This window comes from Thalassophryne amazonica, chromosome 5, assembly GCF_902500255.1.
Source record: "Thalassophryne amazonica chromosome 5, fThaAma1.1, whole genome shotgun sequence".
Classification (NCBI taxonomy): domain Eukaryota; kingdom Metazoa; phylum Chordata; class Actinopteri; order Batrachoidiformes; family Batrachoididae; genus Thalassophryne; species Thalassophryne amazonica.
The window spans coordinates 70,189,108-70,212,452 of NC_047107.1; the positions used below are offsets into that span (position 1 = coordinate 70,189,108).

Genomic DNA, 23,345 nt, shown 5'->3' on the forward strand with positions numbered 1-23,345 from the left:
GTAGTAGATTCCTAATCAGTGTTAGTACATAATGAGTATTTGGATGCAGGATTAACTCCAACGTAAGTGAACTTCTTTGGTTCAAGATGTTTCACCACTCCTCCAAGTGACGAGTTGAGCATCTAGCCCACTTCTTACCCCCCGCCAAAAAAAAAAGGCAATCTGTATCCAAGCACATTTATTGACCTCCATACACAAAGGTGTATTTCAGCTACTAGGAGATGATGGTCTAGTGGTTAAGCACTGGACTTCAGACCAGACCATCCTTGGTTCAAACCCTTGTCTGGATGGAAAATCACTAAGGGCCATTGGGCAAGGTCCTTAATCCCCAAGTTGCTCCTGGTGTGTAGTGAGCACCTTGCATGGCAGCACCCTGACATGGGTGAATGTGAGATGTGAGCACCAGCTAAATGATGATTGGTTGTTCATGCCCTGAAGAACATTAGTTTGGCTGTAGAAAATGCAAAATTCAGTCACTAAGTACCATACTATACAATTTTTTAAAAACTTTTCTCAACAACTTTGTCATCATTTTTGGTAAACTGCATCATTTTCTGATGGTCACAACTGAAAGACATGTATTTCCAGTCTACTGGATGAAGAACTTTTTTACAAAAAAAAAAAAACGTATGTGCCAGGAATCTCCAAAACACTTTAATCTGTAATATAACAATGATGCCCCCCACCCTGTATCCATCCCTTGTCAGATGAAATAAGGACACTACAAATGGAATTTATATATAAAAAAAAAATGTCTTTATTATTAAATAAATAAATACTGCACTGTTTTTTTTTTTTTGTTGTTTGTTTGTTTTTTTACACAATAAATTATTTGAGACATTTGTTTCCCAAAGTGATGATGGCTCTTTAGGGATCCTCAGAGAAGCTCCTACAATGGATTAATGTCATGCTTTCCTCCTATACCTACTTTGATCCCCTCAATCAGTGAACTGATTCCCAGCTTTCTGGTGAGTCCATCTGTCAACAAGGAGAATAACTCACAGTTTTAAATCTTATTATGCCACTACACCTGCTCACGTACTGCATCCCGTTCTATCCACACAGTAGAAAGGTGCATTTCTGCACCAGAGACATCAGTGACATAAACTGTACATCATTTACAATATCATACAGGTCTTGAGCAAATCACAGGTTCATGGAGTCCCTTGTAAACCAATGTCAATATTATCGACAAATTTGCCGGTTCCAGCCCAGCAATCATCCATCTCTCTGTCCCTAACATCTGGAGTCCACACGCGTACCAACATCCTCAGTCCAACATTGCTGCTCTGTCCTCTATATCCCACAACCAACATACAATTCAGCCCTTTTCTGTCATTGTGCTACATTTCATTACCTCCGTCCACAGTCTGTTATTTCTCCAATGGCACCACTGCCAAGTCCTTAAGGCGCAATGGCAGAGGAATTAATTAATTCAGTTTGCACAGGTTCGCCCTCAGCACGGCCCTTGTGCCAATTCCTGGTTCTGCTGCAGATCTGCACAGACAGGTCTGAACACTGCCCTTGACATGTCACCGCCAGATTAGCTGCATCTCTGCAGCAGCATGTTGAGGGAGTACACCAGGCGTTCTCGCAGGTCACTGGGGCAGCCGCACGCCAGCAGGGAGCTGAGCTTGAAGGTTTTGGAAACACGGTCCTCGTTGATGTACGTCAGCATGTACTCATCCTTTTGGCAACACAGAATGATCTTTGTATGGTCGTGGTAAAAGTTGACCTAAAGAGGTGAAAATACATTATTAGTTCATTATTCTGGACACTAATGCTTTGCTGCAAGACTTTTCTTCTGACTGTTTTGTTTTTCATGACAAACTGTTGCGTCTACCTGGAATGTGCCATCATTAAAAAGCATCATGAGGGCGCGGTCAGACTTAAGCCACTGCAGCAGGTACAGTCTGGGCATGTGAGCGTCCGTCATACTACCAATATCCCCACCCTGAGAAAGAAAAAGAACATCCACATCAGGATTAGAGTGAGGCATGCTGGGACATGTAAGGCGTCATTTTTAATGCTGCTGGGGACGGGCAGAAAAAAAAAGAGAAAGGTATCGTAAAAAGAGACAGCATTACAGGAGTGAACAGAGAAGAAAGAGCCAGTGGGGTAGGTGAGACATTTACTTACATCCATGAGATTCTCTTCCATGTAGTGGGAGAAGTACTTGAGGACAGTCACCTGACCCACAAAGTGTTCTGGAACCTCACAAGTGGGGAAAACAGAACACTGTCCGAGCTCTGCGTAGTACTGAATGGTCCTAAAAATATATATATGAATATACATATATAAGTAAGACCCTTCGGCTACACACAAACACACAGAAACTCAAAGCAGAAAACAGCATCTAAAATGATTAATTGACATTTTTCTTCCTTCTGAATGAACTTTGAATGATGTATGTGACTGGTCAGATTGAAAAATTTTCATGGTAACATAATTAGTGCTTTTGGAACAAAATTTTGGCCAAATTTAAAATGTGGATTAACAATCCGCTTAGAGGTTCTGAGCATGCTTAAACAAGCTATCATTCATAATATGGGGTGAGTAATATGTCTGCTGAGGGTGGAGAAAGTACACAGTGGTTCGTACTTTCTGTCTGGCAGGAGGCTCATGTGAGTGCCATTGTTGAAGAGAACTCCCACAGTGTGATCAGACAGCTGGTAGCCAAAGCCGTACTTGTTGGAGTAGTCCACCCATTTAGTCACCCACTGGAAGCTACAGCTGTTGGAACTCTGAGGAACGTGGTCCACTTCAGGGGGAAGAACACAGAACAGGAGGGTTAGAGGATGATGACAAAGGTTTTAGGAGCAAACAACTTTATCTGTTACTCGCATCTCTTTTGAACTGTCTAAGAACAGCTGCTCCATGAGATTATTATTAAAATAGAAAAAAAGGGTTTTAATCCAGTAAATCTCCAAATATCACCTCAAGTCACTGTTTATAGTGTAGCTATACAGTGATGTGCAACGTTTTCAGGCACCCTAGACTTTGGCCAGAATATTAGGGCTTTATTATGTTAACCCCTCAATTAATGAGTCAAAAAAATCTCATTTGAAATGCCAAACATCCCTATTCCAGTAAAAATCAAGTGATTTTTTTTTTTTTTTTTTTAAAGGTAATTAAATGGACTGCATTTATACAGCACTTTTCCATCTGCATCAGATGCTCAAAGCGCTTTACAATAATGCCTCACATTCACCCCAATGTCAGGGTGCTGCCATACAAGACGTTCACTACACACCGGGAGAAATTAGGGGATTAAAGACCTTGCCCAAGGACCCTTAGTGATTTTCCAGTCAGGCTGGGATTTGAACCAAGGATCTTCTGGTCTCAAGCCCAACGCCAACCACTAGACCATCACCTCCCCAAAAGACAATATGAATTAAATATGAAAGAATCTAATCAATTACCATGTCACAAAGATTGTTTTTAAATTACATTTTAAGAAGATGAAATTTGTTAGTGTACTACCTGGTACATAATGATACAAAGACAGTTGCCGGTACTCAATAATAAAATGATTACAGAAAGTTTTCTTACTAATTCTAGTGGACCACCTATGAGATATTATGTATTTTTACATGTGACAGGTGTTGACATTTTATTGCATTGTGAATGTGGGTGTGACTTTTAGTGTCTGTGTAGACGAGCAAAGGAATTCTGTGAATAATCCAGTGTATTTATTTAATCTTTCTCTGTTTGTGACCCTTTCACATGCATTTTTGTCAAAGCATAAAGCACATTACTTCATGTACATCTACAGATGCTGAAGGGTACCATGTAGACACCAACGCAACTGACATCTCATTGCTATTTATGGATGTCGTGACGAAAGCAGGCTGGACATGAGAAGGTCAGTGACGCGGCTAAAACACTCACCTATAGGCATATTTTCCAGACATCCTCTCAAGACACTGGCGAGTGTCTCTGCCACGCTTCCCGTTGTGTTATCTTCAAGGCCTGTGAGAACAACAGCAAAGCATGAAATCAGTAAGAGACATAACTGGGTACTTCTCATAGAAGGCCGTGTCTAACAGATGTCCACTGTGTAACATCTGTGCTTTAAACACAATATTTACTGCAAAGGTCACTATTATGGTTTCTGTGGAAGCCAGATGGCGCACTCACATTCGCTGCTGCTGCTGCAGCTTCCCAGACTCCCTCTGACAATCAGACGGATGGTGTCTTGTGTCGTCGGGGACTGGCTCTCTGTTGCCGGGGCAACCGGGCTTTCAGCAGATGGCGGAAGTCGACTACCATTCTGAGATGGGGAAACAGTGATGACAGCATTTACACTATGCTAATTTGGATCTTCCCTTCCTACTATATGACTCATTGTTCACCCACATAAGCTCAGCAGTCGGCTTATAAAGGGTTGAAAATAAGCGTTTTCTTTTTTGCTCTGAAGCTGCGCACGCTAGAAAGTTTAGTGTCGCATTAGAATGACTCACTGGATTCTCCTCAGCGTGATACATCCTGAATAAAGCCTCACTTATCACACTGGCTGTATAAACAACACATCTCCAGAAACCGCCTCAAATTTATTATTTTTTTTTTGTTGCCGCCCTGTTGTGTTCTTACCTCATCATTGTGTTTGCTCTGCTGTTGACTGATAACCGTTCGCTCAAGGTCGTGCTGCAGTTTGTAGATCTCCTCCTCATTCGTCAACTTATCTGTCAAAGGCAATGACAGAGTGTGACATCTTTATCCTGCAGGAACGTGGTGCTCGATTGCCACCATTTTTAAAAAACTGCTATTGGTGGCCTTCATTTTAGATTTATTGGGTGCATTAGCTGTGGTATATATATATATATATATATATATATATATATATATATACACACAGTATATATAGTTGCTACTCACTTAGTGTCTCATAGTATTTGACCTTTTCTTTCTTCCCACCAAAGAGTGCAGCTGCAGCCTTCCTGAAGAAGCTCTTAGTTGGACTCGAGATGTGGAAATCTGGTGCTGAATGGCAACAGCTAATTGGCAGCCGTTCGGGACTGAAGCCCTGTGGAGAAATAAGTGGGTCAGTGTGATGGTTAGTGGGAAGGCGGTCAGTGCTGGATGCCTACATGTGAGGGTTTAGAGCAGGCTTTCTGTGCAGCCACTGACTTCAGCAGGTGATTCACTGATTAACATCACTTTGAGCAGATGGGATGAGTTCATCAGTGGAATCACCTGCTGGAGTCAATGGCTGCAAAGAAAAGCTTCACCCTCTTGGACCTTTCCGGAATAGTTTGGACACCACTGGTTTAGGGGGACAATTGGAAACAGAGACAAAAAGCAGTCTGACCTGTGTGAAGAATTCGTGCCTCAGAATGTGGTCCAGGTTGGGTCTGTCCTCTGGAGTCTTGGCCAGTAGACTGGCGATCAGCTGCTTGGCCTGCGGGGACAGTGAGGAGGGCAAAGAGTATTGTGCCTCCCTAATACACCTGTATGTCTCCTTCAGGTTGGTGGTTTCAAACGGTGGTCTGCCCAGCAGCATTGTGTACCTGACAGAGGACAAGAAGGCAAATGTGAGCTGCAAATACGTGCCAGAACATTAAACTGAATACCAGTAATAACTCTAGGTCTGTGATCAAGTTCCCCACATTATAGCACTTCCATTTGGCTTATGATGTCAATATCACATAATGCACCAAATAAACACCAAAATCCAATGATCACTCCTTGAAGACATTGGACAGGAATTATTTTCCCACATACACATATTCCTAGGGTGTGCAACCACTGTGTGAACTTTCATTGAAATCCAACCATGTTAGTAGGCGTTATACTTGAAAAAACTCTTAGAAAAATGTTCAAACAGTTTGAGGTCTTGAAATGCATTTTACAGTACTAACATCTCCCTCATCATGGACTGACAGACAAGGTGCTTAAATATCCCCCCCCCCCCCCCCCGGTTTTCTTTGTGGTCTTAAGAGTACCACATAACAACTATTATATAATGATTATTAGATTAATTACAGTAAACCAACTCACATTACACAGCCAAGGGCCCAGATATCTGATTCACAGCCATGGCCCTGCTTGTTGAGCACCTCTGGGGACAGGTAGTTAGGAGTGCCGCAAATTGTCTTCCGCCTGTTTCCTGCTGGCTCCAACTTGGCAGCCAAACCGAAGTCTCCGACCTTCAGCTCCATCGAATCGCTCACAAAGAAGTTACCTGCAGGCAAGAAAAGCCAATGACGCAGTTAACCCCTGACATTCAACCAAAGATCAAAGGCAGCTATTATTGTGTGCACCCTGTGATGAATTCCAAAAATATTTTAACACTGGGGAACACACCCTGGGTCAGTGAGGACCCAGGGTGTGGTGTGGCTGAAGAGGCGGCACCAGCACATTCTCCCTAACCTGATCTAACCTGGGAACACATGTGGCTATATCCAACAATAATATGCCCGTCTAGTTCAGAAAAATAAGCCACTCTGGAAAAAAACACACACACACGCTGCTTCTCTTTGGTAGGAAGATTCCTTACCCAGTTTCAAGTCTCTGTGGAGGATCTCTTGTTGATGCAGATACTTCAGCCCAGCAACTATCTGCCTGAGGTAGTATCGCACCTCTGGTTCAGTCAGAACCTTGCGAGCCTTCAAAATATGGGCTAAGGACTGCAAAAGAAACAAAATATGATATGAGCAGAGCTGCTAAGTTGAATGAGTCCCTCTGGCCAGTGTTAGCTATTCTCAAGAAAAATGAGCAGACTGGAAAACCCTGTTATTTCAACTCCTACACTTTGAGGAAACAAATTCCATTCAATGCCTGTGCACTTGAATATTTTGAATGCTTAAAATGATTGCATTATTAGATCATTTGAGTTACTGTAATGCAAATCAAGTTAATGATGCATAATTTTAATGCTTTAAATATGTTAAAAGAATCGGTTTCTGCAGACGCACAAGAATAAGAAATACAGCGCTGCTGCAGCTATTACATTATACTTTTAGTGATTAAATCCCTTCTTCAAACTCGGTAGTTTTGGGTGCAATTTAGGTGGTTCCCAACTTACTTTTCTGCTGCAGTATTCCAACAGAATGTAGATGTTCTCCTTGTCGTCGAAATGGTGATAAAAGTGCACGATGTGTTTGTGATGCAGCGCTCTGTGCAGCTCGATTTCTCGGTCAATCTAACAGGAGGGAAAACAGAAATCGAATAAGATCATAATCGCGCAAACTGGTGGAAAAATCGGTTGTCCAGTTTCGGCGGCGCGCACAGGCTGCGCGCGCGGTTACCTTTTCCCTTTGGTGCGGTTTGGAGACGCGCGCGTGCGGGATGATTTTAGCTGCATAAACTTTGCCAGTGGAGAGGTCGGTCATCTCGTAACATTTGGCAAAACCTCCCTGGAAAGACGGGACAAGAAAGGGGGGGAAAGTGTTAAAGTGTTGCGTGGTAAATCCAAAAAGTTGATGCGTTAAATGGATGCGCGCGCAGGCGCTACCTTTCCAAGAACTTTTCCGCGGCAGTAGCATTTCCCAGTGGTCGGATCGGTGATGATCCGGGCCATCTCTGAGGGTGCACCCCACTCTTCCATCCTTTTCCGACGGAGTTCCAGCGACCTGTGCGTCGGATCGCACACGCCGCTGCCGTGCGTCTGCGGGGATCCCGCGCTTCTCTGCAGTTCCAGAGACATGGTTCTGTGCCGCGCTCACACTGTAGACCGGGGTGGCTCGCTCTCTGATTTTATACCGTGATAGCACCCACCCCTTTCGCTACTGATGACGTCACGGCGTAGTGACGAGGGTCAGACTGACAGGACTGCTGCTGTGTGATCATCAGGGTGCATTAAACGGAGCCAAGCCGGTTCTGCGTGCTGTCATTTTCGTCAGACGTCACAATAACCAACCTGTGAACCTGAATGAATGGGTGAATGAATATGAATTGACCTTTATTTATATATTTTCAATGCACAATATTGCTGACGACAGAGAGCACCGTGAGCACAATGTGTTCCTCTCAAGTTCACGCCTGTGCAGACGTATCGGTTTGGAACAGTTGCGCCCTCATGTGGTCATTTTGGATTTTCTTTTCTGCAAGGCAGGATACAGTATTCTAACTTTGAATGTACTCGTATCAATGAATCTTAGTCTTTTCCTGTCAGAGGTGTCTGATAGTCTTTGTCCACACACAGCCCGGTCCTCCACATCCTCCCCAAACAGAATCTTCATAGTTCTCTTCTGTACCCATCCACCTCTCCTCCAAACTTCTCTTCCCCTTCCAATTAGTCCCTTGAGATCCATCCAGAAGGTTTTAACTGAAAGGAAAATTCAACCCACAACTCTCAAGGAGTTAAACAACATAAAGCGAATGCCTTTATGTAGCACTTTTCAATCTGAATCAGAAGCTCAAAGTTCTTTACAATGATGTATAACATTCACCTACACACCAATGACTGGTGGTGCCATGCAAGGTGCTCAACTACACACCAGGAGCAACTGGCAGATTAAGGACCTTGCCCAAGTAGAGATTTTCTAGGCTGGCAAGGATTAAAACTGAGAGTCCTCTGGTTTCAAGCCCAACACTTAACCGATAGACCATCAACTCCAAACTAGCGGTCATAATCCTCTGTGGCTGTGACTGGAGAAACTGTGCATGAATAGGTTCATGGTCAAGTAGAGCTGAGAAAAGACTTTAAATTTAAGATAGCTTTCCAGAAGGCACATGGGACATTTGAGTCTGGACATAACCTCTGTTCTGTTCCGGGGGGGGGATATTTAAGCACCTTGTCTGTAATGAAACACCTCTATAATCCACTCCACCATGAAGCTGTGGGTAATGATGCAACATGCTCCCATTTCTTTAATCGCAGCCACATAAACCTATCAGTGCCTCAGTGTTGTTTTGGTGTCGCGGTTGCTTCCCTCACTTCTCTTCTTGTAAGGTTGCTCACTTTTTGAGAACCTCCTCTAAACAGATTCACCACACAGTAACATACTGTTGTATTTCTTAATGACTGATATAAATGAAGTCCAAGATGCATCCAGTGATTCCAAAATGTTCATCATATCACCTGACTAGTCTAATGAAAACTGGACGCAAAAGTGATTAGTATTCCTTATGTAAAATATTCCTTATAATTAGTTTAAGGTCTAATTGGTCTGGAGAGATTGTGTATTTAAAAATGGCTGTAATCCCTAAATGGTTAATTTGTTATTTTTGTTTAACCCATTTAATGAAATCTTAGTTTGAACCAGAAGCACGTTTCTTTAATTTCAACTCCATTGTGGTTGTGTAGAGGCAAAAATTACAAAAATTGCATAACTGGCCAAATACCTATGGACCCAACTGTATAACCTTCAAACTGTCCAGTTTCTTTCACATGTTGGACTTGCTATTCTGGTTGCTGAAACGTGCAAAGTCAGCATAACACTTAAATCTTCACACTGCTGGCGACTGCATAAACATTTTATTACAGAATAAATGTCAACTGTTTTGGAAGTCTTTATTCACACTCTCCAAGAACACCCTGTTCATTTTCACACACATTCCCAACAACTGTGCAACGTGTTTGGACTGATTTTGCTCAAAGGCATGTCTGTGACTTTACTGAAGGTGGCGGACAACCAAACCCTTGATGCTCTTGTCACACACCACGCAGTGCATTAATTTTTTTTTTTCTGTTGACTTTCTTCAGTGAAACAATCTGAAAAAATGTCACATTTAATTTTTATTTTAACTAACAAAGGTTGTAAATTTCAATGCACTGTATGTTTTGTTGATCCACAGATGAAGGGAAAAATTATCCCACTATATTATCTAAACTGTACTGCTTCAAACTTTTGCACAGCACTATACAGGAGGCTAAAATTGAGCTTTGACTATACATGTGTTTTGCTGATTTGAAAATTTAACATTTTGTCAAATCACAAAGACCAAAAAGCCTCAGTATCCCAATATGTCACACATATATATTTATTTGAAAGATATGTAGTATGCAGGATTTAGGGGTGTTTACCAGTAGATATTGAATACAGCATTCATAACAACGTCTTTATTGGTGTATTTATTACCTGCAACAATGGATCTGTGTGTTTTCTGGAGCTTAGAATGAGCTCTTCATATCTTGGAACATGGCAGGAGCCCACCTCATGGAGGCTGCTATCTTGTACCGCCATGTTGATACAGAAGCCCAAAAGGGACATACTTAGTCCATCTTTTGCAGCACAGCTGGAAGACTTAAGAATAAAAAAATAAAAAACCAAAGAGAAATCACTGGTTGCTCCACTGTACCCTGTCTACTGGGTGCTGGTTCAGGCAGTTCCTCAACCCAACCCTCATTTTCATGAAGCGCACAGTGCTGATGTCATAAGCCCAGGTCTGATTGAGACCGGAGCCTACAGATGATTGGTGTGGCCAATCTGGGAAAGGAAACCGACAAGCAATAACTCGTGCATCCTCAGGAAGCTCTTTGAACAACTTGTTTGCCAGCACCTCCATCTGTTGATTCATCAGGAAAAAAAAAAACCAACAGCAATCACCAGTCAATCTAATACTCTGTAATCAAACTTTTCCTGTAGGTAGAATGCAGGCTTTACTTCCAGCTTTCACAAAATTAAATATTCGTTCCACTGAAAGAATGGAAAAACATTAATTACTGGTTTTATATAACCGTGAAAATAGATCCTTGTCATTTGATATTTTACTAATTTATAAACAACAGAAAAGAGACTTAAAGTTTGGTGTTCCACACTGGTGCTTAACAGTCCAACACGAACTTTAAATAGGGGTCCAAAATTATTCTCAGTACTCCCTGATGCTGTCCACTGACTTTGTGTACAGACTGCCGTCTGCTTTCCTCACTCCAGCAAAAAACAAACAAACAAAAAAAAAAAAACAAACAAACAAAAATCGTATCAGAAATTTGTCCAGCTTTTCATCCTAACATCTCTTCATGCCTCCAGATGGCTTACAGCGTGGTGGATTTGTCTTTTTGTGTTAGAAGAATTAGCAGTATCAATTAGCTCCTTCAAATCATCATCCTCCAGCAAAACAAACTGCTATGTTTAGCTAAACACCGCCCCGGTAGTGTGGGCATGCACAGTGGTCAGGGCGTGCAACAGGACATTTCATATAGCACCAAAATTGCACACTGAAAAAAACTATTGCACGGTCAATGAAACACAACGGCAAATGGTATGAATAATCCATGCCACGTGACATACAAGCCACCAATCAAATGACAAGGATCCACTCAGCCGTCGTATTATAAAAAATAGTTGACTAGTCGGATGTTAGCTAGTTGTAGTCGACTATTACAACTAGTCATCCCATCCCTAGTGGAAACAAACATTTGCTTCCTTAAATTCAGTGAAAAATCACAACAAGAACTTGTCCAATTCTTTATCTGACAGGGCTTCAACAGGCGCTGAAGACATCCCCACTAAGAGTGGATTCAGTGCTGGATTTACTTTCCTAGTATTGTAGAAGCATTTTTACTCAAAGCTAATGGAGCTGTGCAACAGAGCAAACAGATGGGACAAAAATGCACAGTACTGATGTCACCCATACAAAGGGACAAATAATGAATGTCAAATGACATACAAGTCAACTGACAAGGCTCTATTTAGGTGTCATATAAACCCCTTAACTGCATCCATGTATCTATTCATTCACTACATTTTAGACAGTACATATCTAGGCTTTTCCAAAGCCTTGGAGAATACAAAAGGCTCTGCAGAATACGAAAGAAATGAGCGGACTCACCACTCCTGGAGCAAGGAAAGCTGTCACATTGTTGTATATCGATAAGTCAGTCTGTAAGACACAGAAAACCCAAACAGTGTAAAACAATAAAACATTATTCATTGTGAAGGAAAGGCACCATTTCTGGTGAGGACACACCTTCCAGAAGTCTTTGTTCACAAATGTTGCCTGGCTAGAGGGCACTCCTGTCCACCAGGCCTTGCTCCTAGAATATGCGAGCAAAATGGAGTTGATCTCAAAGCCGGTGCACTGAAAACCAGCAGACGAGGCAGCAAACACCTGGAACAGCAAATGATATTATGGAAATTTGAATTATTCAAGATGTCTAACGTGCAGCTGCAATTTAAGTATTTGTAGAAAGTACAAATACTTAAATTACTTAAATTACAATCAATAAAATCTGAAGAGTTTGGAAATACTGTATTTTCTGAAGCAAAAGTCGCATATGTCAAAAATAAATGCAATGTAAACAGGAAAAAATAAAAGTGGTATAAGTTGAACCTTTTATCTGTATGTGGACCTCACTCTGTAGCACAATGTTTCCCTGGGGTGAGTTTAACAACGGACAGGAACTCAGTGGGGCACATGTGCACGCCACAGCCTGTGCCATCACTTAATATAAGGATTTTTAAATTCCCAAAATAAGCAAGCCAGACAAACATGTATTGAACAACATTGTGGCTGTTATTTGATGCAGTTCAGATAAAATAGACTGTGTCGATATGGCAGTGCAACATGGCGGTCTCCATGTGAGGGCCTGCTCCTGTATAAATATGAAAGGCTCATTCTAAGCTCATGAAAACACACTGATTTGTTTCAGGTAATTATGTACTAATGACAATGTCCACATTACATTCTTGCCTCCGTGTCACTTTTTTCAAAAACGGGATCACTTTATTCCAAAAATCCCATTTATAAAATCCACGTGTTACTAATTTTCTGTCATAAGTTTATATTCAGATAGAGATATGTCTTTTCTGTGAGGACTACTAACCAGCCTTCCATCTCCTGATCCCAGATCTGCTAAGCATCCTCTTCGTCCCTCAAGGAGCTTCATAACGTTGAGTGTCTGATCTTTACTGGAGGGCAAATAAGGAACCTAGAAAGGCCACAGTGCAAACGCAAGTCAGCCAACATTTTTTAATACACTGTAATTATTAGAATTGTTTTATTAAAGCAATGATTGCAATTATCTTGTAGTAGTGGAATTTGATTGCATGAGATATATGCTTCTTTGGACCACATTTTGGAGTGTCCCTTTGTCACAGAAGGAAAAGTTAACATAATTTATGACTGGGTTGGTAGAATTTGATATTGAGAGCCTATATGAAAAATTGTAGGCATGTGAGATCATTTATGTTAAAGTCAGGAGCGTTTTTGCATGGCTGGTCTAAAGCCACCAGCAGGCTGCCATTCCGTCTGCTATAACAGCGATGTATGACATCACATGGGCACAGAGGTTCAACACTCTGCCAGTGTCGCTCTTCAGTATAGAAGGGGCAAAGCACGTACAGTGAGGAAAATAAGTATTTGAACACCATGCGATTCTGCAAGTTCTCCCTCTTAAGAAATCATGGAGGGGTCTGAAATTTTCATCTTAGGTGCATGTCCACTGTGAGAGACATAATCTAAAAAAATAAAAAAATCTGGAAATCACAATGTATGATTTTTTTTAATAATTTATTTGTATGTTACTGCTGCAAATAAGTATTTGAACACCTACCAACCAGCAAGAATTCTGGCTCACACAGACCTGTTAATTTTTCTTTAAGAAGCCCTCTTATTCTGCACTCTTTACCTGGATTAATTGCACCTGTTTGAACTTGTTACCTGCATAAAAGACACCTGTTCACACACTCAATCAATCACACTCCAACCTGTCCACCATAGCCAAGACCAAAGAGCTGTCTAAGGACACCAGGGACAAAACTGTAGACCTGCACAAGGCTGGGATGGACTACAGGACAACAGGCAAGCAGCTTGGTAGAAGACAACTGTTATGATTATTTATTAGAAAGTGTAAGAAACAAGATAACTGTCAATCTCCCTCGGTTTGGGATTCCATGCAAGTTCTCACTTTGTGGGGTAAGGATGATTCTGAGAAAGCTCAGAACTACACAGGAGGACCTGCTCAATGACCTGAAGAGAGCTGGGACCACAGTCACAAAGATTACATTAGTAACACATGATGCTGTCATGGTTTAAAATCCTGCAGGGCAGCAAGGTCCCCCTGCTCAAGCCAGCACATGTCCAGGCCCGTTTGACGTGCACCAGTGACCATCTGGATGATCCAGAGGAGGCATGGGAGAAGGTCATGTGGTCAGATGAGACCAGAATAGAGCTTTTTGGAATCAACTCCACTTACCATGTTTAGAGGATGAGAACAACCCCAAGAAAACCATCCCAACCGTGAAGCATGGGGGTGGAAACATCATACTCTGGGGGTGTTCTTCTGCAAAGGGGACAGGACGACTGCACCGTATTGAAGGGAGGATGGATGGGGTCATATATTGCGAGATTTTGGCAAACAACCTCCTTCCCTCAGTAAGAGCATTGAAGATGGGTCATGGCTGGGTCTTCCAGCATGACAATGACCCCAAACACACAGCCAGGGCAACTAAGGAGGGGCTCCGTAAGAAGCATTTCAAGGTCCTGGAGTGGTCTGGCCAGTCTCCAGACCTGAACTCAATGGAAAATCTTTGGAGGGAGCTGAAACTCCAAACCTGAAAGATCTAGAGCAGAGCTGTATGAAGGAGTGGACCAAAATCCCTGCTGCAGTGTGTGAAAACCTGGTGAAAAACTACAGGAAACGTTTGACCTCTGTAACTGCAAACAAAGGCTACTGTACCAAATATTAACATTGACTTTCACAGGTGTTCAAATACTTATTTGCAGCAGTAACATACAAATAATTTATTTAAAAAAAATCATATATTGTGATTTCCGATTTTTTTTTTTTTTAGATTATGTCTCTCACAGTGGACATGCACCTAAGATGAAAATTTCAGACCCCTCCATGATTTCTAAGTGGAGAACTTGCAAAATCGCAGGGTGTTCAAATACTTATTTTGCTCACTGTAAGCGGCAATCAACATCCACAAACTTCATGGCGTCAGATAGTGAATTGGAAGGCAGTGAGTACGAATTCTTCGCAGATTCTGGTGGCTTACAGCCATATCAGTTTAAACCAAGGCCAGAGGAAGATGACTGTCATGATGAATCAGAAGAAGTGAGCTCATCAGATCCTGAAGATGAGGAGGAACAACGGATGGGCAACACACACTGGTGTCAATGCAAACGCTGTGATCATACATGGCTGAAGCAATCAATCAATCAATTCAATCAATCAATTTTTTTATATAGCGCCAAATCACAACAAACAGTTGCCCCAAGGCGCTTTATATTGTAAGGCAAGGCCATACAATAATTATGTAAAACCCCAACGGTCAAAACGACCCCCTGTGAGCAAGCACTTGGCTTGCTCACAGGGGGTGCTCACAGCAAAAGAGTGTTTATGCTGCCACAAACGTGAAAACTTGTGCACTTGCCACTCTGATAGAATTAGGTAAGTCTGGGATCGCAGATCTGTTTGTAGGTAGTGTAGTGTGACGTGTAGCTTTCTGTGCCCATGCTACGTCACAGCAGTTCTGCAAACGATCCGGGGAATTTTTTCTGATTGGTTACTATTGTGTCAATGGTGGCATTTATGAAATCGTTGATGATGGACGAATTCTGTTTAAATGCCGACTTTCGGAGGCGATATTTCAGTTGCAAGAGCTCCATATTTTTACTGATACGCATCAATCGTTAATTTATACCACAGTCTATCTTCCCAGCAGTATTTTATCAGTGAATTTTCTCTGCCTTTAAATTCTGCTGTGAAATCCAGGCAAAAAGAAATTACAAAGTTATCTCACATGACCTACAATTTATAAAATCAAAAAACCCATCTACATCTTTGTCACATGACAAAACAAGCAAACAAACAATCAATCTTGATATGCTTCATATTAAATTCACATCAGTCACGTCCTGCAATCTCATGTCACATGACACGACCATCATGGGCCTCTGTGGGCATAGATGAGATGACACTAACCAGCTGGTGCCAAGCCAACAATTCCATTCAGCCCCAGTAAAAGTAGATATGATTGGGGAAAACCGAAGATAGCCGGGGGCAGGGGGAGGGGGCGACACCTCCTTATCCACTTGGTGAACCTGACGTTGACCTCCATGTTCTTCAGGGTCACTGCACACAGGTACTGTGGTAAACTGAACTCGGCAGCAGCTCTATTTCAATTCAATTTATTTCATTTATATTTTATATAGTGCCAAATCAAAACAGGCGACAGTGGTAAGCAATAACTCTGATGATGTTGAGGAAGAAACCTCAAGCAGACCAGACTCAGAGGGGTGACCCACTGCTTAGGCCATTCTAACAGTTACAACATTTTTACAAAATTGAAGAAACAGAAAAACAGAATAACATCAAGTCCATTATTGAGATGACCCCACGTGCAATTGTGCTGCAGGCAGGGGGTCATCCAGCACCTTGGGGTGAAGGGCCAGCATCCATCCCTCACACCATCAGTGGGTATTTCCTGAGAAAGTTTGGCATGAATACCAGCATCCTCATGACTTTCTACACGTGCACCATTACGAGCTTGCTGATGGGCTGTATTGTGTTCCAGTCTGGGAACTGTTCTGCTCAAATCATTACAGAGAGCACTGGAAGCAGCTTGGCACATCACTGAAAACAGACTGTCATACAGGATGTCTTTCATAAGCTGTGTCTAAGGAACACACGTGGCTTTATTAAGGCACACAGCCACCCAGCACGTACATGGTTCTCCTCGCTACCTTCTGGTAGATGATACAGGACCATGACTGCAGCTACCACCAAACTTAAAGGCAGGGGTTTTGTTTATGTTTTGAACCACAAGACCATCAGACTTCCCAGCTCTTTCTTCTGAATATGCCACAGTGTATATTCCTACTACATTACTGACTACATGCAGCTGTTTGTCAAGGCTCTAACTTTTGAACTGACCTCTGACCTTGATTTTCAGCATGCACTCAGGTAATGAACAGACCCTATCTGGGACTGAAGGTCAAGTTAAGGTTTTTTATGTTTTGTATATCTGGATAATATGATGGGTCATTGAGGTCAAGATCACTGTCAAACAATGACCTCGAAGGCCACATATCAAGGCCAAGGTCAAATGTGAAGGTGAAGGGTTATAAAAAAAATAGGCTTCCTTGAACACTGTATCACTCAAGGAATACCCTATATCTTTCAAGGTATTTTTAGTCTGCTAATACAGAATGTCTAACCGAGGGATGGGCAATCATGTGCCATGAAAGGTCACTGCAGGTTTCCCTTTCTACCAATCACCCCAGCAGGTGATCTCATTAACGTTCAGGTGTTTATGTTCAGGGGACAAGCTCATCAGCAAATCCACCCGCTGAAGTGATTGCTTGCAAGGAATACCTGCAGTCTTGGCCATCATTGCCCACCCCTGGTCTAACCTGAAATGAGGTCTAACATGTTCAAATGGTATCCCAGTGAATGCTGACCTGGAAATTCCCCTTAAATAAATCATCATGGCAAAGGCCAAGGTCAAGAAATTAGACTTTCAATCCAATTTGGACCAAATGTGGTACAGAACTGCCCTAGTAAGGTCAGCCAGAGGTCAATCATTTGGGTGAAGGCCAACATGATCTGGGGTCAAATATCATATTCTTCATGCACATGGTAGTACTACCTCATTCTTAAAATGTGCTTATTTTTAAGTCCTGACACATACTGTTTCTCTATGCAACAACAAAGGCTTCACTACCTAACTGCTGATCATCTGCATCTGATTATGACATTTTCTTGTCCATCTAGTACTGACAATGAAGAAAAATAGTGCGGGATCCATTTAATTATTACAATGGATCGCTGCACTACATCTCAGCTTAACACAGTATTTTTGAGAGTTTCATAAAATGGTGTTGTACACTTACCACTTTGTTCTTTTCCCACATTTGTTGCTAACACAGAGCCCCATGCTCCAAAACAAGCAAAATATCATTAATGTGCGAGCAATGCTCATCTCACCTTATGTTATTTGACACAAACATGCAGCCATCGATATTCAGAAGAAACAACATTAACAGGAAAAAGTGATTTTTTTTTTAACCATGGAAAATATGAGGCACCTTGAGGCTGCATGGGACTTTGCGAAAGCCCGGCGTGACAAAGAGGCTCCAAAGTCCGTAGAGGCCAGTGAGTAGAGCACCTGTGCAGGCTGTTACCACGGGATGGTCTTTCCTGGGAGGAAGAACCCAGGCATGGTCTTGAAGAATCATCTCAATAGAGTCCTCCATTACAAAATGTCTCATATGGGAAAGAAAATGCAGCAAGTTAGAGCAGAAAGTATGACCGCATGTAAAATGTTGTCATTCCTACTGTAATAACAACTCATTTAACTGGTTAGCCCATTACCAGATAATTGTGGTGAAGACATTTAACAAGAAAATATGTCATGTGAAGATTTTCTACCTTTCTAATACTGTTAATTCAATTAATCATTATTGTAAATTACTGGTTGGATAAAACAAATAATTTAAAGACAACTGCTTGTGAACCCACAGTAGGTACTTCTTTTTTTTTAATAATTTCTAATGTCGATCCTTAACAGTGCTGCAGTATAGATGGGGGACTGTTTGGTCAAAGTACAAATAACATGGAACACTGTTAAACTAACATGAACCACAATAACATTTTAATCCCCCAAAAAACCTAAGCTCCCATGGTGCATTGGAGCACAACATCAATTGTTTATTGCTAATTTCTGCTAAAATATTTGTCCTATCAACTTCCAATTTTTGCAGCGTTTATCCTTGACAAAGACATCTGCAACTCCAGACAATCCACCCAGACATCTTTCAACCTCATTGACTGAGATTCCAGACACATGAATATCTATATATTAAAAGCATGGAGTGCGCAATTTTATTTAGCAAAAGAAAAAGAATCCAGGCTTCTTTAAAATAAAATTTCTAAAATTATGCCCTTTAAACTTGCAGTGAAAACAAATCTCTATCAGATGACATATATGAAATAAAACTGTAAAAGTCAAAAGGAATGGTGTGCATATGTATTATATGGATGCCTTAAATATATCATGAGTAAATAGTCATTTTTAACCAGTTTTCTTTAGACAGGTCAGGGGATTAATCATGAAAATCACTGATGTCTTGGACTTTATTTACCTTAATCCTTAAGAAATACAAACAGCTAGGGGTATAACATATCACAGATTTTAGTCACAGATCAGATCATTTTTAAAATCACCAAAAGAAAAACCACAAACACTGGAATGACATGTTGCTCCAATATCTTTGGGTTTCTCCACATCATCCTCAGGTCACTGAGCTGAGTGTGCATGGCACTCTGAAAAAAGAAGACTTTTGCCAAAGGTGAACCTGTTCCACAGGACTTGAAAATAATATAATAAAATAATATAACAATGATAATAATAATCATAACATTATTATCATTAACCTTTTAACAGGTGATGTAGACATCCACAGCTTTATGAAACAGAATTTAATGTTATATGTTAAGGTCTGTTTTGTTGTATTTCCTCTTTGGAGAAAATGGGGAAATGCTGTGTATACACTCATTCTTCAGTTCCTGATATTTTGGACTGATTCTTTCCATGCTTGGACACAGATGTGCATAATATATGCATACACACACACACGCACGCGCGCGCGCACACACACACACACACACACACGAACACACACACTGTATACACTGTCTATAGGCAGCAGAGACTGTCTGAAGCTTCATTCATGTGAACACAAAGTTGCTTTTCCCCACTCACACTTTAAGCTCACTGTAACTCTGCATCAAAGATTTATGGTTATTACATTAAAAATAATTCAGTGACAATAATGTAAACTCTACAAATACCCCGCAATTCACATGTATACTGAAGCATGTGTGTGTGTGTATGGGGGGGGGGGGGGAATCCGGATCACCTATCAACTATTCCTTTACTAGAAGACTAGGAAGCGACATAGACATCCAGACAACTCTGAGGTAGTTACGGGCTGATGTGGCCGTGACTGGAGAAATTGTGCAGCTTTTGTCTGAGCCACCAACAGTTACATGGCTTCATGGAGGAGTGGAACAAAGAAGGATAAAACAAGATCTGCAATTTCTGCTACAGACACTAAGAGAGACCCAGTTCTCTAATAGAAATGGTATGCTGCTGCTTCGATATTACAGAGGAAAAACAAAGTTTGGTCACTTCAGAGTTAATCACCATCTAATGAGATCATCTTTACCTGCTCTTTTAATTTGATGAGTTATACGATGATAGCATTGATTTTTTTTTTTAACTTATTGTTAAGACTAAGCTGACTTCGACAGAATAATGCACTAATTTCTGCTGTCCAAAAGTAAAACGAAGCTCTGGCAGTTTTTCCACCAACAGATGGCGCCATTGTGACCTTTGCTTATCCAAAGACCTTCTCGAAAAGTTTTGTTTACCACAATTGAGTCACATAAAACCGACAAACTATTACTCAGAAACACCTGTTTATGAAATAACGTAGCAGTGACGATCTAATTACTAAAAATGACGACGTTGGAATCACAGCTGCATTCAAACCCCGCTGATAGGTTCGAATATAAACAGTTGCCACGGGAAGGAAGAAGTCCGTGTGACGTTACCCGACATTATTATAAACTACACATAGAACAACTGCACATGTTTACTGGTGCGGGTGATAATCAGACATAAAACGTGCAGAAACAAGCGTGTGCACAGCTTACCTGCCCCGCCTCTTTGTCTGCTGCGCACGACGATCCTCCAGTCAAAGGGCACCGACTTAAAGCCTGTTGTTGCCAGATTAGAGTGGCGGTTTTCCGTTCAAACAGGCCTTAAAACGCACCCAAAATAAATAAATTAATGAATTAAAAAAAAAAAAAATCCAGAACCTCCTAGACATGGGCTCTAAATCACAAATATACAGTACATTATATGCACAATTGACAACATGCAATGAGAATATATTGTAGCCCATTTGAGCAGCCTGTGATCAGCACAGTGCAAGTGTTACAAATTCTGTGACCACTGACCATCACATTATGTGATGATAACAATAGGCTCATTGTCAGTTGCTTTTTTTTCTCTCTGCATATGTTTGGAAGTTCACATAAAAAAGTGTGTCAATTACATAATTCTAGGTGGCACGGTGGAGGAATGGTTAGCTCTGTTGGCTCACAGCAAAAACGTCCTGGGTTCGTTTCCTGCCTGTGTGGAGTTTGCATGTTTTCCATAGTAGAGAAGCTTGAATCTTCGACTGGACTGGGTTGCTTGACGTGAGGACGTTTCGCTTCAAACTGCAGAAGCTTCCTCAGCTAAAATTCTTGCTCTGGAAGTCTGACTTCTGTCTGACTCTCGTAGAGAAGAATAAAACAGAAGCCAACAAAAGCTGGAGTTTTAAACCTAACCAGACCCCTCCTACTGAGAGGCAGACTGCTATAGGCTAGTGACTAAACAACAGCTCTAATTAGCAACTATTGTGCTGTAGTTAGCACACCTAATGACAGGACAGCTGTCCCTCTAATGATGGGATGGACGCCTTTCTGATGGCTCCCTTGATAACGTGAATGACTCATTACCATGAACAAAAGACTGAAACTCCTTTGACCTGAGGCAGTCTGCACACAAAAAAGTCAATGCACGGCATCAGATACGGACTACGTCGTCAGGATTGTTTTTGAACTATCTGTTTTTGCAAGATGACTGAGAACAATTTTGGATTGGACTGCTATTTAAAGTTCATGTTGGACTGTTTGGAACCTCTTGACCTCAAAGGACCAGTGACCTGTTAACCACCAGGAGCACCAAAATGTAAATGCCTTTTCTCTGGCTTATAAAGTAATAAAATATCAAATGACAAGTATCTATTTTAGGCATTATATAAAACAAATAATGAATGTTTTTTTCATTTGTGCAATGGAAAGAATATTTCATTCGGTGAAAGATGAACATTCATTATACTATTATGAATGCATAATGTATATACATCATTATACAGTATACTATTTCACAATGACTCCTGCTGGCCTCCGTCACACTGAGATAGGTTTGTGCTTTGTCTCAGTCTACCCAGCTGTAAAAATAGGTATCGACCTTGGCGCGGGAAGTAAATGTGGGTTACCACTGTAAAGCACTTTGAGCATCTGCTAGATGGAAAGCCACTATAGAAATTCAGACCTTCTTCTTCTTCTTCAGAAAATCCACCAAAACTGCAAATAAATAAAAACAAAACAAGTTTTAAAAAAGAATCTCCCCACCTAAGTAAAACCATAAGTAAAACCATTTTAGCTTTTCTTGCTAAAATGCATCAACAATGTATTACAGAAGCATTCCAACAGAAATGCAAAGAGATATAACTCTCTAATGCTGCTGCATGGAGTTGAGGTTGCTGCTTCATGTAAAAAAAAAAAAAAAAAATCCGCTATCACTGCCCAATCTGGCAACACAGCACAGGCACCATCACATGCGCCTTTAGTATAACATGTTGTGACTGGTTCAATCATTTCTACTATGACAATAACTCTGTTTTTCAGGTGTGATATGAGTAATACTTCTCATCCACATTGGAAAAAGCACAGAAGGATCAACCTTCATATGTGTATGTATCCTATTTTCTCCGCTCCACTCCCAGGATAATTACGTGTCCTTGTGCTTCCTCCTCCTCTCGCTCGCATTGAAAGGCCCGTAATAAAAATATTCATCACCTCTTATTTGCACAGCTGCTTGATGTCTGAAGAAGAGCTGCAGCAGGGGGCTGGGGCACCGTGACGGAAAACCACCACAGGCTGCTTCCTCATAGAAGATCATTGTTTTTGCTGTCCATGCTGGAAGTTTCACATCTTCCGGGTTGAATGCAATTTGTAGTAGCTGAAATATCCCCTTGGCCAAAATGGATTTGTATGGAAAGGTAAGACGAGAGAGAGAGAGAGCATGAAAATATAGCATGAAAAGGACACTGGCAGAGTGAAGGATTAGCCTTATTCTTTTGCCACATTCTTCTAAATGAACACCAAATTATATTAAAACGGACAACGGTTTTCTTTTTTATTTAATTCGTTTTTTTTATATATATAGCTGCTACAGCTGTTGACGTTTGGTTGTGCTGTATGCTGGGTAATGAAGTTCATATTTTATTTTCTCCGTCGCCTTTTGCACCCACCCTGACGTGACGGAAAAACTACAAAACCCATCGTCTTGAACCAGGTGACGTCAGAGACACGCAGGAAAATCGAGGGCGCGTGCCAGAGCCGAGGCGGAGGGCAGGACAGCTCCCAGGTGCTGAAAGAGAGAGAGAGAGAGAGAGAGAGAGAACGCCGGCGTTAGACAACATTAATATTCTGCAAAAACAGATAAATAGAGCCGAGGCCTTCAGATCAGGTTTGTTCTCACAATAAGCTCATTTATTTTTAGTTACGTGCAAGAATTTCGCGATTAGAACAAATGACCTCATGGATCGCTCGTCAAAACAGCTGCATGGCTTTCAGTTCATTGCTCAGTTACAATGTGGCATTAGCAGGT

General features: G+C 41.3%; 3 protein-coding genes across 6 annotated transcripts in view; 1 reads left to right on the forward strand and 2 right to left on the reverse strand.

Moving 5' to 3' along the window:
- Positions 1–807: 807 nt before the first annotated feature.
- Positions 808–7,703, reverse strand: plk2b (polo-like kinase 2b (Drosophila)). Its single transcript, XM_034170500.1, has 14 exons — positions 7,457–7,703; positions 7,251–7,358; positions 7,028–7,144; positions 6,500–6,629; positions 6,001–6,184; positions 5,312–5,510; positions 4,879–5,026; positions 4,594–4,685; positions 4,141–4,273; positions 3,892–3,972; positions 2,602–2,761; positions 2,140–2,269; positions 1,844–1,954; positions 808–1,735 (listed from the first exon to the last, which is right to left on the reverse strand). The coding sequence occupies exons 1-14, from the start codon at positions 7,646–7,648 to the stop codon at positions 1,544–1,546; spliced, it is 1,977 nt and encodes a 658-aa protein (XP_034026391.1). The 5' UTR covers positions 7,649–7,703; the 3' UTR covers positions 808–1,543.
- A 55-nt stretch (positions 7,704–7,758) lies between these two features.
- Positions 7,759–20,548, reverse strand: si:dkey-190g11.3 (uncharacterized protein LOC567059 homolog). 3 transcript variants are annotated; one of them, XM_034170504.1, is made up of 6 exons: positions 17,923–20,548; positions 17,728–17,754; positions 12,713–12,817; positions 11,857–11,997; positions 11,719–11,769; positions 7,759–7,869 (listed from the first exon to the last, which is right to left on the reverse strand). In XM_034170504.1, the coding sequence occupies exons 1-6, from the start codon at positions 18,103–18,105 to the stop codon at positions 7,801–7,803; spliced, it is 576 nt and encodes a 191-aa protein (XP_034026395.1). In that variant the 5' UTR covers positions 18,106–20,548; the 3' UTR covers positions 7,759–7,800. The 3 variants fall into 3 exon arrangements, with proteins under 3 accessions (XP_034026395.1, XP_034026393.1, XP_034026394.1); XM_034170502.1 differs by lacking the exon at positions 7,759–7,869 and adding an exon at positions 9,126–10,452; XM_034170503.1 differs by lacking the exons at positions 7,759–7,869; positions 17,728–17,754 and adding an exon at positions 9,127–10,452.
- A 2,049-nt stretch (positions 20,549–22,597) lies between these two features.
- The window catches only part of rab3c (RAB3C, member RAS oncogene family), a 30,254-nt gene continuing 29,506 nt past the window's right edge, over positions 22,598–23,345 (forward strand). The window contains exons 1-2 of one of the 2 annotated variants that reach the window (XM_034170511.1): positions 22,738–22,757; positions 23,112–23,204. Coding sequence is in view for 1 of the 2 variants with exons in the window: in XM_034170509.1 (XP_034026400.1) it covers positions 22,717–22,734 (18 nt within the window). In the remaining variant the exon portion in view is untranslated. The other variant, XM_034170509.1, reaches the window with a different exon arrangement.